This window comes from Eulemur rufifrons, chromosome 7, assembly GCF_041146395.1.
Source record: "Eulemur rufifrons isolate Redbay chromosome 7, OSU_ERuf_1, whole genome shotgun sequence".
Lineage (NCBI taxonomy): Eukaryota > Metazoa > Chordata > Mammalia > Primates > Lemuridae > Eulemur > Eulemur rufifrons.
In genome coordinates, this window is record NC_090989.1 from 40,629,440 (window position 1) to 40,644,978 (window position 15,539).

Genomic DNA, 15,539 nt, shown 5'->3' on the forward strand with positions numbered 1-15,539 from the left:
TGGGCCTGGCAGTAATGGAAATGAGCCCTCAGATCTGAAGTGGAATGGGAAGAAACTAGGGTGGCTGAGCTGAGGTAACACCCCTTACTCACCTCAGTGAAAGTAAGGGTGCATGTAGTGATGAAATCTCGAAGAAATTATTAACAAGCAGAGATTTCACTAGAATGAGCTGGAGGACAGACAACCCACAAAATTCTTCATTGAGTGTTTCACACACAAACGCCCTGGGTTAAGCAAATAGAGGCTGCACTTCAGTCACAAAACAAAGAAATCACCACCTCTTCTTAATTACCAATCTTGAGTCAGTTGACTGACCCAGAACCTCTTGAACAAAGGAGGGAGATGCCCTTGAGGAGGCATCATTCTGTAAGTTCTGTATCCTTCTGTTTACAGTTTTTAAACTTTTTTTACAGTTTTACAAAATTTTCTCCTAGTTTCTCCAGTGTAAAATGAAATATCTAACCTGGGTAATTACACTAAGTAAAGAAAGTCCAAAAATCTCAAGTAATGATTAGATATTGGTCTTTGGAGAAGCAAAACATCTAAGATCTAAGGTATCCTGGTTAGAATTGAGGTTAATGGAAGTCGGCTGCTAAGGAGAATTCTGCCATAAAACCATCTAACTATAGGCCCAATCAGTCTCAAACCTCAAACTGTGGTTCCTTTCCTAGGCCTGAGAGCAGTGAACTATTTTCATCAACAGTTTGGTCACACTTGAATACACCTGTGCAAGTGAGAATTAAGTTGTTATATACCTAAGTGTCCATTAGTAAGGTAGAAGAATACATTTTGGTGGACCTCTTATTTTTGACGCATATTCCATTTTTGGCTGTTCTACTATGATCTATTTACCACAGGAGTCCAGAGGCTGCCAAATGTAGATGAGAACCAGAATAAGAGAATGCTCTCCAGCTAGTTCAAAGTTCAGTTCAAGCAGTCTGTCACTTGTCCTAGCCAATGATCCATCAGATCCAATTGTGCTCAAATTTTCATAGGATAACAGGGTCTTCTCTAGGGACAGTAGCAACTTCCAGGAAAGGAATTTCAGTAGAGATCTCTATGATTTGTAAGCAACTCACATTTCCTTCAGCAAGCGCTTAGTTTCCTTCTGAAAATCTCTTGGCTTCCTTTTGGACTTAAGTGGAGTCTGAAGATCTGACCACAGGACACCTGGTGACCATATGATTTGAACAGTTCATAATAAACTGGATGTGGTCTTCTCCATCTAGCTATAAATTTAGTTGTGACAGCATGAACCAGGCTCAAATGGTACGGATAGGATGAGCCTAAAAGCATAAAACTAAGTTGCCTGTGTAGGTTGCTCACTCTTCTGACTTCTTCTCCACTCTCAAGCCCCTTTTATGGTTTCATGTGGAGAGATCTGTGACAAACTGTGAAAAATCTCTTATTTACAGATGCTTATGTGTGGTGTGCCAATATAAGCCAGAAATCGACCTGCCATAAAGCTATAGCCAAAAACTGATAAACTGTAGCCTCTCTGAGTGGCACTAGAGAAACAAAATCCTCACAATGGCAGACACAATATGCAATATTTCTTATTATCCATTTTGCCTAGAATGAGAAATTGCCTGAGATGGTTACAAATGGTCTGTCTAGACCGTAGTTGTTCAGGGACTTGTAAAGAGCTAGATCTCAGGCCTAGGGACAAAGAATCTCGGCAACAATTGGTCCAGAGCTCAGAATGTCTGTGTTCTAGGTGAATGTTCACAAGACAGCCCTACACCAGAGAAGTTCTTAATAATAAGGGAGACAGAATGACTTACTTAATGACTATCAGTTGTGTTTCTTCTTAAAACAATCATCATTGATTCATCATTGTGGCAAGGGCCACAAACTCAAATATCTACAAGTGTCAGGTAGGTAACATAAACAAGGAAAGAGAATCTGGTGACAGACAACAGAGGATGCCAGGCATTGTGGCAAACTGGAGAGGGCATATTCTATCTAAAGAAGGCAGCTCAGAATCGGCTCTAGCTGAATGTTACCATGTTGGGGTGTGAGCCAATGCCAGATATTCCTTTATTTGTTTTTCAAAAGAAGCCATAAAACCAAATTTTTACATGAAATTTTCTGATTTTTGAAATGTCATGAGGCCAAACATACAAGTCTATGGGCCACATGTGACTGTCAGGCTGCTTACTTTGTGTGATTTAGTCTAATATTTGTTCAATACTCATATAATAGGCAGCCATAGTGGCAAGGATGGAGGCTACACATGGACTCAGCCACATGGACTTTCCCTCACTAATGCCCACCAGACTCTCTCTACTAAAATAAAAACACCAAATTTGTCAGCAGATTTGCTATGCCTTGAGCTGCTAAATATTAGACATAATACAATATTCAATCAGATATCTGGTAGATGGTTGATTAATTAGGCTCCTTTTATTGTGGAGGAGCAGCAATTAGTACTCAAAGGTAGAGACATTTATTCTACATTTGGATTTAATTTTTCTGTCAGCACCACTATTGACAGACTTAGTCAATGCTTTATGCTAAGCCATGTAACATTACCTCCAACTAAGGAATTAACACCACAATTAAGGAAATAAGTCAATGGAATGATTATAATAGTTTTCATTGGTCTTATTGTATACCCTAATATCTGGCAGAAGATAGCCTTATGGAATGACGAACTGACCAATAATACAATAATAATAATTGTTATTATTAGAGACAAGTTTTCACTCTTGTTTGTTTGTTTTTTTTTTTTTTTTTTTTTGAGACAGAGTCTCACTCTGTTGCCCAGGCTAGAGTGCCGTGGTGTCAGCCTAGCTTTCAGCAACCTCAAACTCCTGGGCTCAAGCAATCCTCCTGCCTCAGCCTTCCGAGTACCTGGGACTACAGGCATGCGCCACCATTGCCAGCTAATTTTTTGTACATATTTTTAGTTGTCCAGCTAATTTCTTTCTATTTTTTTTAGCAGAGATGGGGTCTCGCTCTTGCTCAGGCTGGTCTCAAATTCCCAAGCTCAAACGATCCACCGGCCTCGGCCTCCCAGAGTGCTAGGATTATAGGAGTGAGCCACCATATCTGGCCTAAGTTTTCACTTTTGTAAGGTAAGGGTGCATGGAGGTTGGAGTGCAGTGGTGCAAGCTTCAACTACTGGGCTCATGAGATCCTTCTGCCTCAGCCTCCCAAGTAGCTAGGACTACAGGCAGTGTCACCATGCACAGCTAAATTTTTTTTTTTCTGTAGAGATAGGATCTTGCTATGTTGTCCAGGCTGGCCTTGAACTCCTGGCCACAAGGGATCCTCCCACTTTGGCCTCCTAAAGTGCTGGAATTACAGGTGTGAGTCACAGCCCCTGCCAAATGGACCAATTATTGAGGGCTCCATCACTGTCCTTTGGAGCACAGCACCATCTTTCAAAATGTAATTAAAAAAATGTGATGTATTCTCTGTACCAGCAATCACTAAAATATAGTGTTGTTTTTCTAAAGCCATAATAAAGTTAGGAATAAAGGTAGAAAGAGAAGTATTTCTCATACTTTAATGGTTAATAACTATAATGGGTTGAATTGTATCCCCTCAAAGATGTTGAAGTCCTAATCCCCCATTACTTGTGAATGTGACCTCATTTGGAAATAAGGTCTTTGCAGATGTTCAGATTAAAATGAGGTCTTTAGGGTAGGCCTTAATCCAACAAGACTGGTGTCCTTATATAAAGGGGCAATGTGGGCAGAGACAGACATGTACAGAGGGAAGACAATGTGAAGACAGAGGGAGAATGCCATCTACAAGCTAAGGAACATCTGAGGCTACCAGAAGCTAAGAGAAAGCCATGGAGTAGATTCTCCCCCATGACCCTCAAAATGAACCAACCCTGCTGACACCTTAATCTCAGGCTTGTGGCCTCCAGAATTTGAGACAATAATCTTCTATTGTTTAAGCCACCCAGTTTGTGGTACTTTGTTATGGCAGTCCTAGGAAACCAATAGTTACACAGTCTCAATTTTTTTGCATTCTTTCCTCACAACTGGGTTCTGCTCATCTAGAAATCTGGAAGCCAAGAAGAAATCCAGTCTCTAGGGGACCTAATATATTTTCCACTGAATTAGAAGGTGAGATTGTTATGTAGCCATTTTAACTTTTTTACTCTTGTTGAAGAAAAAAAAGGGGGGGATTATGCCAGAATGATGACAGTAATCAATTGCCACATATAAATCAGGGTTAGAAGGAGTAGAATTCCTCTGGTATGACTATTGTACACGCTACAAATAGAAAAGAATCAATGGATATACCAGGTAGGAATAATAAGGGCTTAGATTCTTCCTGAATAAGAGTGTAATTCATCTAATTTAGCAGACACAAACATGAGGAGCTTCCTAAGGGCAAAAAAGACATAAAATGGATAGTGAAAGAATCATAAATACCAGCCTGTAACCCAGACAAGGAAGCCCTAACACCATTACCTGTATTCCCCTGCTTGTTTTTTACTTATTTATTTTTTTGGCATATAAGATGGTTGGTACACTATAGTGTATCATTTTACCCATAAAGCATAGCACAGACCTACAGGAAGCATGGCCATGATCTGATGATACAAAGCTAGGAAATGGTAGCCTCAAGTCTTCCTCTCTGGATGTGGTGACTAGAACCTATTAAGGAGTGGATTCTTTCTGTGGTAGATGAGTTATTTGCATTATATTAGACAAATATTTTCAAATGATGTTTATAGAAAAAAGGACAAGTGTGTATGTTATACAGCCAAATTAGAACGTGTACACTTCTTATTTCTGCGCCCTTTCCAGAATCCATTCCTTTGTGGGAACTGTCCTTCCATCACTTTGTGTGATTATAGTGAGTTAACAACCACAGGACTCCAGAGTCAGGCTAACGCAAAATGATCAGGCTCTCCTAGGAATTTGAATTGAGAGCAGGGACACACAGGACTAGAAGGCAGTTAGAACAGAGTCAACTGATTGGTAGTTCCTAAATTAGTGTCACATGAGTTCCTACCATATCGACCACCTAAATGCTCAAATCCCTGGCCTCCCTAGGCCTGCTTGGCTGTTCAGCATGCCACTCAGTAGCTTTCCAATAAATCACTCAAATTTTCCTTCCTCCCTCCCTCCCTAGCATAGAATGGTAAGAGAATATGGCATAGGATTTGTTGTTGTCATTGCTATACACCAGAAACGGTTTCTAATTCTTCCAGCACGAACCCCAACTAGATAAAATCTCTCCATCAGTGCAACATTTAGGACTTTGAAGTAAAGAGAATTTAAGAAAAGGCAAGGATACAGTCATAGAAGAAGGAATAATTAGAGAAGGAAGGAAGAAGATGCAAAAAGAGAAAAAAATATATGAGTCAGTAATGTCCAGGATAGACTGTACCCACCCAGAAGTGGAAGTCTGGATAAGACCAAATTAGCACAGCTAAATAAGACATCTTCTTTCCCCTATGTCCCTTCACCACAAGTCCTTAGTGAGAAATGATTAAAATACATAGACAGTATATGTTTTAATTATATAGATTCTCTCTCAGACAAAAAATAACAGATGCTGGTGAGGATGCAGAGAACAGGGAACTCATAATCTGTTGGTGGCAATGTAAATTAACATAGCCACTATGGAAATCGTATGAATATTTCTCAAAAAACTAAATAGAACTAGTGTATGATTCAGCAATCCCACTACTGGGTATTTATGCAAAGGAAAAGATATCAGCAAATCAAGGGGATACCTGCACACCCATGTTTATTGTAGCACTATTCACAGTAGCAAAGATACGGAATCAAACTAAGTGTCCATCAACAGAGAAATGGATACAGAAAATGTTGTATATATACACAATGGAATACTATTTGGCCATTAAAAACTCATGTCATTTGCAACAATTAAATGGAATTGGAAGTCATTATTATTGTTATTGTTATTAAGTGAAATAAACCAGGCACTGAAAGATACTCATATGTGGGAGCTAAATGTTGATCTCCAGGGGATAGAGAGTAGAATGATAGATACCAGAGTCTGGAAGGGTGTGGGAATGGTGGGGTAAGGAGGGGTTGCTTAATGTGTACAAACATACAGTTAGATAGAAGAAGTTCTAATGTTCGAAAGCAGGATCGGGTGACTATAGCTAACAACAATGTATTGCATATTTCAAAATAGAGGAGAGGACTTAAAATGTTCCCCAAATATAGAAATTATAATACTTGAGGGGACGGGCACCCCAAATACTCTGACTTGATCATTAGATAGTCCAGGCATGTAACAAAATATCACATGTATGCCATAAATATATATATAAATTATGAATCAATTTTTCTTTTTTATTTTTTTTTTTTTCTTTTTTTTTTGAGACAGAGTCTCACTCTGTTGCCCAGGCTAGAGTGAGTGCCGTGGCGTCAGCCTAGCTCACAGCAACCTCAAACTCCTGAGCTCAAGCAATCCTCCTGTCTCAGCCTCCCGAGTAGCTGGGACTACAGGCATGTGCCACCATGCCCGGCTAATTTTTTCTATATATATTTTTAGCTGTCCATATAATTTCTTTCTATTTTTAGTAGAGGTGGGGTCTCGCTCTTGCTCAGGCTGGTCTCGAACTCCTGAGCTCAAACGATCCGCCCACCTCGGCCTCCCAGAGTGCTAGGATTACAGGCGTGAGCCACCGCGCCCGGCCATGAATCAATTTTTAAAAAATGAATTTGAATTAGATGATTTCTAACAATTCTGTCAAAAAAAAAAACAGTGTGATTTATAAACTTTTTTCTTTAAATAGCAACTACATTTCCATGGGCTAAACAATGAATTATAAATAAAGTATTTAGAGTTCTAATATATATCTCAAATTTAAAATCTTATGGAGTAAAAACACCCCATATGTATATGTTTCCTTACCAGTAAACCAGAGATGACTTTTACCCCATTTAAGCAACCAAAATTTTTAAAATGAAGGCATTATAGGGCCAACTATTCTTATATGATATATTTGTAGAATTAATTTACATACTCTATCATTATTTACATATAACAAGTGTAATTCTCCATATATTATATATGTATATATAATACATGTACACACACATAATTTTTACCTCTGCCTAGATTTGGTCAAAATGTAACAATCTCAACCAAAAAAAGGGCCTAGCAAATTCCTGTGATGACAAGCAGTTAAGTGTGGCAAGTCACTTTTGCCTTTCTCCTCTCTGAAACACTAGCTACCAAGAATATTTAATTGTCCTAATGAACTAGATAGATGAGTTAGTGCATGTAGTCACACATCATTTAAATGTTGAAGTTTTGCCATTGTAGCTCTTTAAGACCAACAAATAATGTTTTAGCCTTTAAATTAGAATTTTAAAATACCTCATTCATCCTGATTATTAATTAATAAAAACTAGTGGAATATTAGTAAATTCTTATTTAATTCTCTTGAAGTTGCCATCTCTGAAAAGTTTACTTTGGAGCTCAAGAGAGCCTACAAGTTATTTGTAATATAGTTATCTCTCCTGTGCCAATTCCTGAGAATAAAACAGAGCACAAGAAAGCATTTTTAATCAAAGAACATACTTAAACTTTAGAAAACAAATTAAGTGACAACTAAAATGTAGTAAATGCCTTGATATTGCTTATATATTTTTCAGAGAAAACTCAATTTGCTGTCTTGAATTCGGACGTAGGAACATAAAGAATTGGAAATAAAAAGGTAAAGTGCAACGAATTCATGCCACCACCTCAGATCAGTGGCACACAGTGTCAAAAATCCTCAGTACAAAATGATCTGAGAAAAACAATACAGTATTTAATAGTCCTTTTGATTTCAAGGTTAGAAAATGACAACTGCCTACCGCTATGCAAACCCTCAGTAATCCTAAAAGTTCATCAGTGTGAGACAAGCAAACCAAGCTCAAAGTTCAGTAACTGCAAAAGGGAGGTAGGTTGCAGCAGAGGGTGCAGGTTGGGGGCAGCCGCTTGTACAAAGAAAGGGAAGACACCGTGTGCTGTCTTTTCTTCTCTACTCATACACTGGAATCTGCTCATCCCTGTCCTCTAACAGGGCACTTCAGCTGTTGAGGGAAACGAGTAGGCGTTCTAATTCCTTCATTGATACTCATCGTCACCCTGGTCCTTGCATCCGTGCTGTAGGCGACATATTCTCGCAGCAGGGCACATATTGACCCTGCCCCACCATTACACTGCCCGCTAGATCCACAGCTGCTTCCATCCGCTGGGTGTCCCTAGGGACTTAGGGGAAACTTTCTAGGAAGCCGCAGCTCTAAAGAAAATCCTACCAACCAGGGCACGTAGTTCAGTCGGCTAATGCTGGGGAGGGGAGAAGACGAGACGTTGTTGATTACTCACAGTTTGCCTCTGAGACAGAAAGCACTAGGGCGAGGCACGCCAGCAGCGCCCCGCAGCGCCCACCCAAGACCCTCATTGTGAAGCGGGCGGAGGCGCTGGCGGGGACGGTGGCGCGTCGCAGCGGGGGCCAGAGCGCTCGGCGCGTCGCGGAGCTGCGAGCTGGGGCGCCCCTCTCTGAGCTGTGCTGCGCGGTGGCGCCTGCGAGCCAGCCGGCGCCAGCGGAACAGCCAGGGGCGGAGGGGACCGCCCGCTCCCAGCCCCCAGCCCGAGAGGGGAAGTGATAACGAGGACATTTCCAGGAAGCTTTTCGGAGCTGGGGGCAGGGCTCTGGGACAGTGTTGGAGGCCCAGAAAACACTGCGGAGACATCCCTCCTCATCCGTTCCCAAGCTACTGCGTTTCGTTCGGTTTCTCCGGAATGTGAAGTTTCCAAAGAAGAAGGGGAAGGGAAAGCAGTAAAAACTTCAGGCGAGATAGGTTGAGAGACTGAGTGGCCAAGAAAACTTTGAGAGTTGAAGAGGACATGATCTCCCTAGCTTAGAAAAAGAAATGAGACAATGACTTGTCAATGAGGATATTAATTAAAACCAGTCAGTGACTTTATTACTTAAAGTCAGTGATAGCTTTAGGAAGACTGCAGAGAACAGAGATTGTAAAAGCAAATAGGATCGTTTTGATCATCCGCATTTTTGTTTTGGTCTTGTATTTATGGTGTAAAAAAACTATAGCAAAAAATATTTTGGAAAAAAATAGAGAATGTATCAAATTCCATCACCTTCAAACAGCTTGTTTTATTTTTTGCATATTGCCTCTAGTTTTTGTCCTTGGGCATAGGTACGCATTTGAAATATGTTTAAGGCTACCACTGGAAGTAAACTGCCTGAATTCTAATTGCAATGCTCTGCCACTTACTAGTTGTATAACTAAGTAAATTGCTTAATATTTCTAAGCCTTAGTTGTATTGTTAGGTAGATAGCGAGGGAGGGATTCCAGGTCTCCTAGGGACCAAAGTGGGTGTTGGTGCGATTCACCGCCCTGCCCCATGGGCTTTCACAGAGGTTCAGGCAGATCTTCACACCCAGTAAGACCCAGATCATGCAGCTCCCAACTGTCCAAAGTTCCATGGTGAGGTCTGAGCCACAGGGAGGTCCCAATCCCGGCGATATAAAACAAGACTCAGACCATAACCACGCCCTTTTTGGGCCCTTCCGTTTGCTCTCCCTTTGCCAAGACTGTGGGTCTCGTCCTCTCTGTAGTGTATGTATCATGCTCTGTAAACCTGTATCTTGGTCTTGCCCCTATATTCCTCTGTCTCCTCAATAAACCTCATTTTTGTGTATGCCTAACTTTGATACCTATGGTCATTCTTCAGCCATGGGCGCACCAAGAACCGACATTTCAGACTGAAAGCTGACAGTATCATCTGTAAAATGATGATATTAGTAGGTTTTTATAGTGTTGATATAATGATTTCAAGAGAGCACATAAAGCAATTAGTGTGTGTCACATAGTAGTACTCAATTCATATTTATTATTGCTTCTAATATTTCTGCCAAAATGAAATACCAATTGATTTCCTATGTGTGTGAGTTAAATTCCATAGGGTGATCCTATTTCAGGGGTCTCTTCCAGCTTTATCTTTTTATGGTTCTGTGATCCAGCTGGATAAAGTTGATTAAGATTAGAGTCATTTTTTCTTGTACGAACATGGGCTGGGGAATTCTCATTCACTCAATAGAGGAGGAAAATGATTCCTACTGCCCTTCTAGGTTTTGTGGCTGGTCTAAGAATTAAATTGACATTGATGAACAGAAGAAAACAATATTTAATTACATATGTTCCAATGGGAGTGTAAGGTTTTTTGGATTGGCCGGTGCCAGAGAAAGAAAGACGAGCAGAGTTTAAAGGGATAAGTAAAGAGGCTTTATTGGAGCCCTCCCGAGTGAGGGTAACGGGTCCCAAGAGAGGGGGGCCCGAGTGAGGTTCACAGGTCCCTGGAGAGAGGGGCCTGAGAAGTCACATTGCCCAGAAGTTTTGAGTGGGCTTATGTATGTTTTTTAGAGTTGGGAGATGGGGTTTCTTTGGTGCGAAGAGCGAGGATTTTCTTTGTTGCAGTTTTAAGGTGGGTATGGAGAAATAGGAGGGACTTGTGGTGTGTGTGGACTCCAGGAACCGTGACTCTTATCAGGGTAACCATCCAGGTGTGGTCATCCTTTAACTTAGCTGGGCCTTGCAGGCGTTGTTCTCGGCAGGTCTCTCGAGCTTCTTCTTTTTTTCATTAGGGAGGGGAGGGGTGCCCACCACCTGCCTTACAAGGAGTTTCACAAAAATATGAGATTTGATGAGATGGCCAGATGATTGAGACATATTAATATGTCATCTGGAGCTAAGGAAAGGAATAGGGTTTGAGGCTTCTAGGGGAGAACAGGCAAACTGAGAGAAGGTACCAGGAAGAAATGTATGGTAAATAAAGGTTGCTTTGTTATGCAGGTAAGAATCTCTCAGGCGTTAACTATTGTCTCTGGGGGTAGGTAGCTCTTTTCCTGGTACAGATACCTTTACTAAAGGAAATTTCTTTTATAAATGTAAATTTCCCTTACAAAAGGGGACATTCATACTTTATTTTAGGCACTTGAGAGGGAAGTAAAAAGCTTTCTCTACTTCTGCTGGGTTCTTGATTGCCTTTAGCTCAAAATAATACATATGTCAAAATGCCATATTTTGGGGTGGAATGTTCTGAACCCCTTCAACTTATTTGAGAAAGAATTATTGAGTGTATCTATGATCCCTCCCACCTTTAAATTCTCTTCCTTCTTGGTTTGTCTGACTTCACCGGGCAGTCTATTCACCACTTTATTCTCATCCCCAAGCTATTTAAATAGAAATATAATTCTAATCTGTGTAGAATTGTTTAGATTATATTAAACAAAATAATCTTTAAGTACCATATTAATTATTAACTATTTAAATGTATTGGCCGGGCGCGGTGGCTCAAGCCTGTAATCCTAGCACTCCGGGAGGCCGAGGTGGGCGGATCGTTTGAGCTCAGGAGTTCAAGACCAGCCTGAGCAAGAGCGAGACCCCATCTCTACTAAAAATAGAAAGAAATTATATGGACAGCTAAAATATATATATAGAAAAAATTAGCTGGGCATGGTGGTGCATGCCTGTAGTCCCAACTACTTGGGAGGCTGAGACAGGAGGATCCCTTGAGCTCAGGAGTTTGAGGTTGCTGTGAGCTAGGCTGACGCCATGGCACTCACTCCAGCCTGGGCAACAGAGTGAGACTCTGTCTCAAAAAAAAAAAAAAAAAGTATTGAAGCTCAAAATCTTTCAAGTAAGAGCCCTATTTAGGAATCTCTTCATGTTGTAAGGAGGAAAAAAAGGAGAATATCAATTTTGAGGATCTCAAGGAGGAAACAACACCAAAATCAAGAATCTGACACTGCCCTTTTTAAAATTAATAAAGGGCCACAAAGTGGGACCTGTAGTGAAGGAAATATATATATATGTGTGTGTGTGTATATATATGTATATACACACATATATATAAACAAGCCATTGTACCCAAGCTTGCTTTCCTATAATTGCTTGCTACTCAGGAGTCACATAGCTGATGATAAGATTCTTAGCTTTCTTCATTACTCACATAGATAACACCACCCTTGTGAAATTTATAACGCTAGTTTTTGAGATATCTTCCAGGCCCTGCATTCCAGTGGATCAGCTGACCCACCCAGACCAGTGGCCCATTACAAGGAACTGACTCAACTGGTCTTATGACTCCCACCCAGAAATTAACTCAGCACAAGAAGACAATTTCTACACTCCTATGGTTCCACCCTGAGCCTAGACAATCAGCAGACCCAACTGCCTAGCCCTTTGCTCAACAAATTATCTTTAAAAACCCTTTCTCCCAAATTCTTGGGGAGATGTATTTGAGAACTGCTTCCTGTCTCGTGCATGGCATCTGTGATATTAAACTCTCTCTCTCCCTCTCTCTCTCTGTAGTAACCCCTGCTGTCTCAGTATATTGGCTTCCTCTTGAGGAGCAGGCAATGAACCCGGTAAGGCTATAACAAATCAACAACTTTCATAATAAATTACCTCCAATACAAATATATATGAAAACTATAGAATGTGAAGAAAAGAAGGGAATGTTCAAGAAATGTAGGATATCAAAAAAAAAAAAAAATCTTGCTCCTCCAAAGACTTCAGTTGGACGTGAATATTGGCCAGGCACTGTGGCTCATACCTGTAATCCCAGCACTTTGGGAGGTTGAGGCAGGAGGATCACTTGAGTCCAGGAGTTCAAGACCAGCCTGAGCAACACAGCAAGACCCCACCTCTACAAAAAATAAAAATAAAAAATAAATTAGCCAAGCCTGGTGATTCCCACCTGTAGTCACAGCTACCCAGGAGGCTAAGGCAGGAGGATTGCTTGAGCCCAGGAGTTCAAGGATGCAGTGAGCTATGATGGTACCACTGTACTCCAGCCTGAGTGACACAGTGAAACTCCATTTCTAAAAAAAGAAAAATAGGAAGAAAAAGAAAGTGATTATCTTTTCAGTACCACAAATGTGTATCACAGTGCTGGTAATAGTCCTTAATGCTGAAAAATTATGTGTACTACCCTGTAATGTCAAGTTTGAAAATTCATATGAAATGTTAGTAATACAATTTCATAACATATCTCTGGATAAAATTTCCAAGTTTTTAATTTATCTGAGAAGTTCACTCTGGGATGGTGATATCTGGCTTTAGCTCAATATTGATTAACACCTGTTCAATTGCATTCAGCCAAAATTTGTTTTTGGCACACTTCTAAATATACAACTAAAATCTGTTCAAAATTTAACTCTTAACCTAATCCTATTCCTAATTCTAATCCCATACTCTTACCCAGTTTTACATTTCTCTAAATTGTTTTATATTAAAATACTGTCTAATTTACTTATTGTGTTTATTATCTACTTCCTCATCTCTCTCCACTACTAGAATGTAAAATTTATGAGGCCAGGAATTTTTTATGTTTTGTTCACAACTATTAATATATTCCTAGTGCCTAGAACAGTGACTGGTCCATAAACACTCAATTTAATTTAATTTAACAATACGGTCCTGGGAATATTTATGCCAAAATATCAACAGTGATCATGAAATGACAGTCTTAACTAGAATGATAGCAGCAAGACTGTTTTCATAATTCAGAATAAACTAGACTATACTGTGGTAAAGCAGCCACAAAATCACAGTGGTTTAGGTAACAAGTGTTTGTTTATTTCTTGTTAATGGTAAGTCTACAAGTCTGCATGACTTTCCAGGCAGCTGTCTTCTATGTGTTCGCCCAGCATTCCATGCTGCTTTGATTTTATAGTGCCTCAAAGTCAACATAAGCTTCCATAATTACCACTGCAAGGGAAGAGAGAACATTGAGAATTGTGCCCCAGCTCTTAAATACTTTTACCAAGAAGTGATATACCACTTACATTTCACTGGACAAAGTAAGGCACACAGCATGCCTGACTTCAAGAGGGTGGGAATAACTTTCTCACATACTTATAATGAAAAGAGTAGCAGGAAAGATGAGCAACACTTATGTCTACCAAACCACTACGGATATTGAAAAGCTAACAGTCAACTTAACTAAGTAAGTGACTATATGTTGACACCAAAAATGTTTGGTGATGTATTACTGTTGAAATTAGGGAAGCCATGAAGTACAGCAAGTCCTTGAATAACATTGTTTCATGAAAACATTGATGAGAAAAAAAAAAAAAAATCAATTACCGGCTGGGGTCACTGTCTGTGCAGAGTTTGCATATTCTCCTCATGTCTGCATGGATTTTCTTTGTGTACTCCAGTTTCCTCCGACATCTCAAAGATATGCATGTTAGGGGAACTGGCAGGTCTAAACTGTCCCAGTGTGAGTGGGTTTGGGTGTCTATGAGAGCACTCTGTGATGGGATGGCATCCTGTCCAGGGTAGGTTCTTACCTTGCACCCTGAGCCACTAGGATAGGCTCTAGCCACCAGAGACCCTGAACTAGAGTAAGTGGAGAAATAATGTTCTTACTGGTATTATTAATCTTTCTTAAGTGTATATATAGCTCCCATTTATTTCAATGTTTAATATTAGAAGCATTTTAATCTTTACTTAGAGTTTGGTGATGTTTTTGTGACCAAAAATATTCCATAGGAACTTAATTCTAATTTATTTCAATTTGCCTATAAATAAAATTGGTTTTGTTGTAAGTCATTTTGCTTAAAGTCATAGTTTCCAAGAACCTATGTATGACATTAAGTGAGAGGACTTACCGTAAAGCTGGTGTTGAGTGTATTTTTGGAAAAAAACAGTATTGAGTATGGTTCCAGAAACGCTGAGAAACATCTACATAGTAGGATCTTTCAGGCACAGAATAATTGAATTCTCCAAGACAACATGTTTTTTAAAAGGAAAACAGAGGGATAAGGTCAGATCTTAGAGAATGCTAATATAGGAAGCCAGAGGAAGAATGGCCAGGGAAATCAGAAGAGAACCAAAATAGTTCATAATTGTGAAAGACTTAGGCAGGAAAGAGTTAACTATATTAAATACATTAAATGATGCAAAAAAGAGAACTTATTTGGTAATTAGGAAGACATAAGTTATAATCCAAAAATATGTTTTTAGTAGTTTGATGGGACAGAAACCCAATCACAGTAAATGGATAAAAGAGTGAACAACAACAATAGAGCTTTAGGGTTTGTGAATCACTAGTTTAAGAAAATGGGTCATGAAAATAAAGAGTCTGCAGAAACGGTACTAATTTGGCTTGTAGTTAAGGAAGAACTGTGGACTTATCCTGCTTTGCCCTACTATCCTTCCCCCCCATCCCCCCATGGAGCCCGGAGATAGGAGGATACTTGCCATAAATGTTTACAGAACAGGTGACACCAAATTCAAAATCTGTTATCTCTTATGTACCAGAAATTGCACTTGAGCTTTATTTCTCTCATTTCATTGTCTTAGAAACCCTGAAAATTAGGTATTTACATTTCTGTTTTACAGATGGGGTTGTTGGGGTTCAGAAAATGATACCACAAAATAATGGCCTCAGAAGCAAAGTTTCTTTCTGACCTTCTCCTGCCCCCCCTGTCTCTCACCCCTCATTCTCTCCTTAAGCGAGCCATAGATACTAGAATTCCTTTTTCTCAAGGCAGATTATAGAAA

General features: G+C 39.9%; 1 protein-coding gene across 2 annotated transcripts in view; it reads right to left on the reverse strand.

Moving 5' to 3' along the window:
• The window catches only part of PROS1 (protein S), a 218,026-nt gene that overhangs the window by 72,503 nt on the left and 129,984 nt on the right, over positions 1-15,539 (reverse strand). Inside the window, exon 1 of one of the 2 annotated variants that reach the window (XM_069475050.1) lies at positions 8,329-8,553. The exons of the other annotated variant lie outside the window; for it this stretch is intronic. Coding sequence (XP_069331151.1) covers positions 8,329-8,404 — 76 coding nt within the window. The 5' untranslated portion in view covers positions 8,405-8,553. Of the gene's footprint in view, positions 1-8,328; positions 8,554-15,539 lie in introns of those variants that run through there. 2 annotated transcript variants of the gene reach the window in all.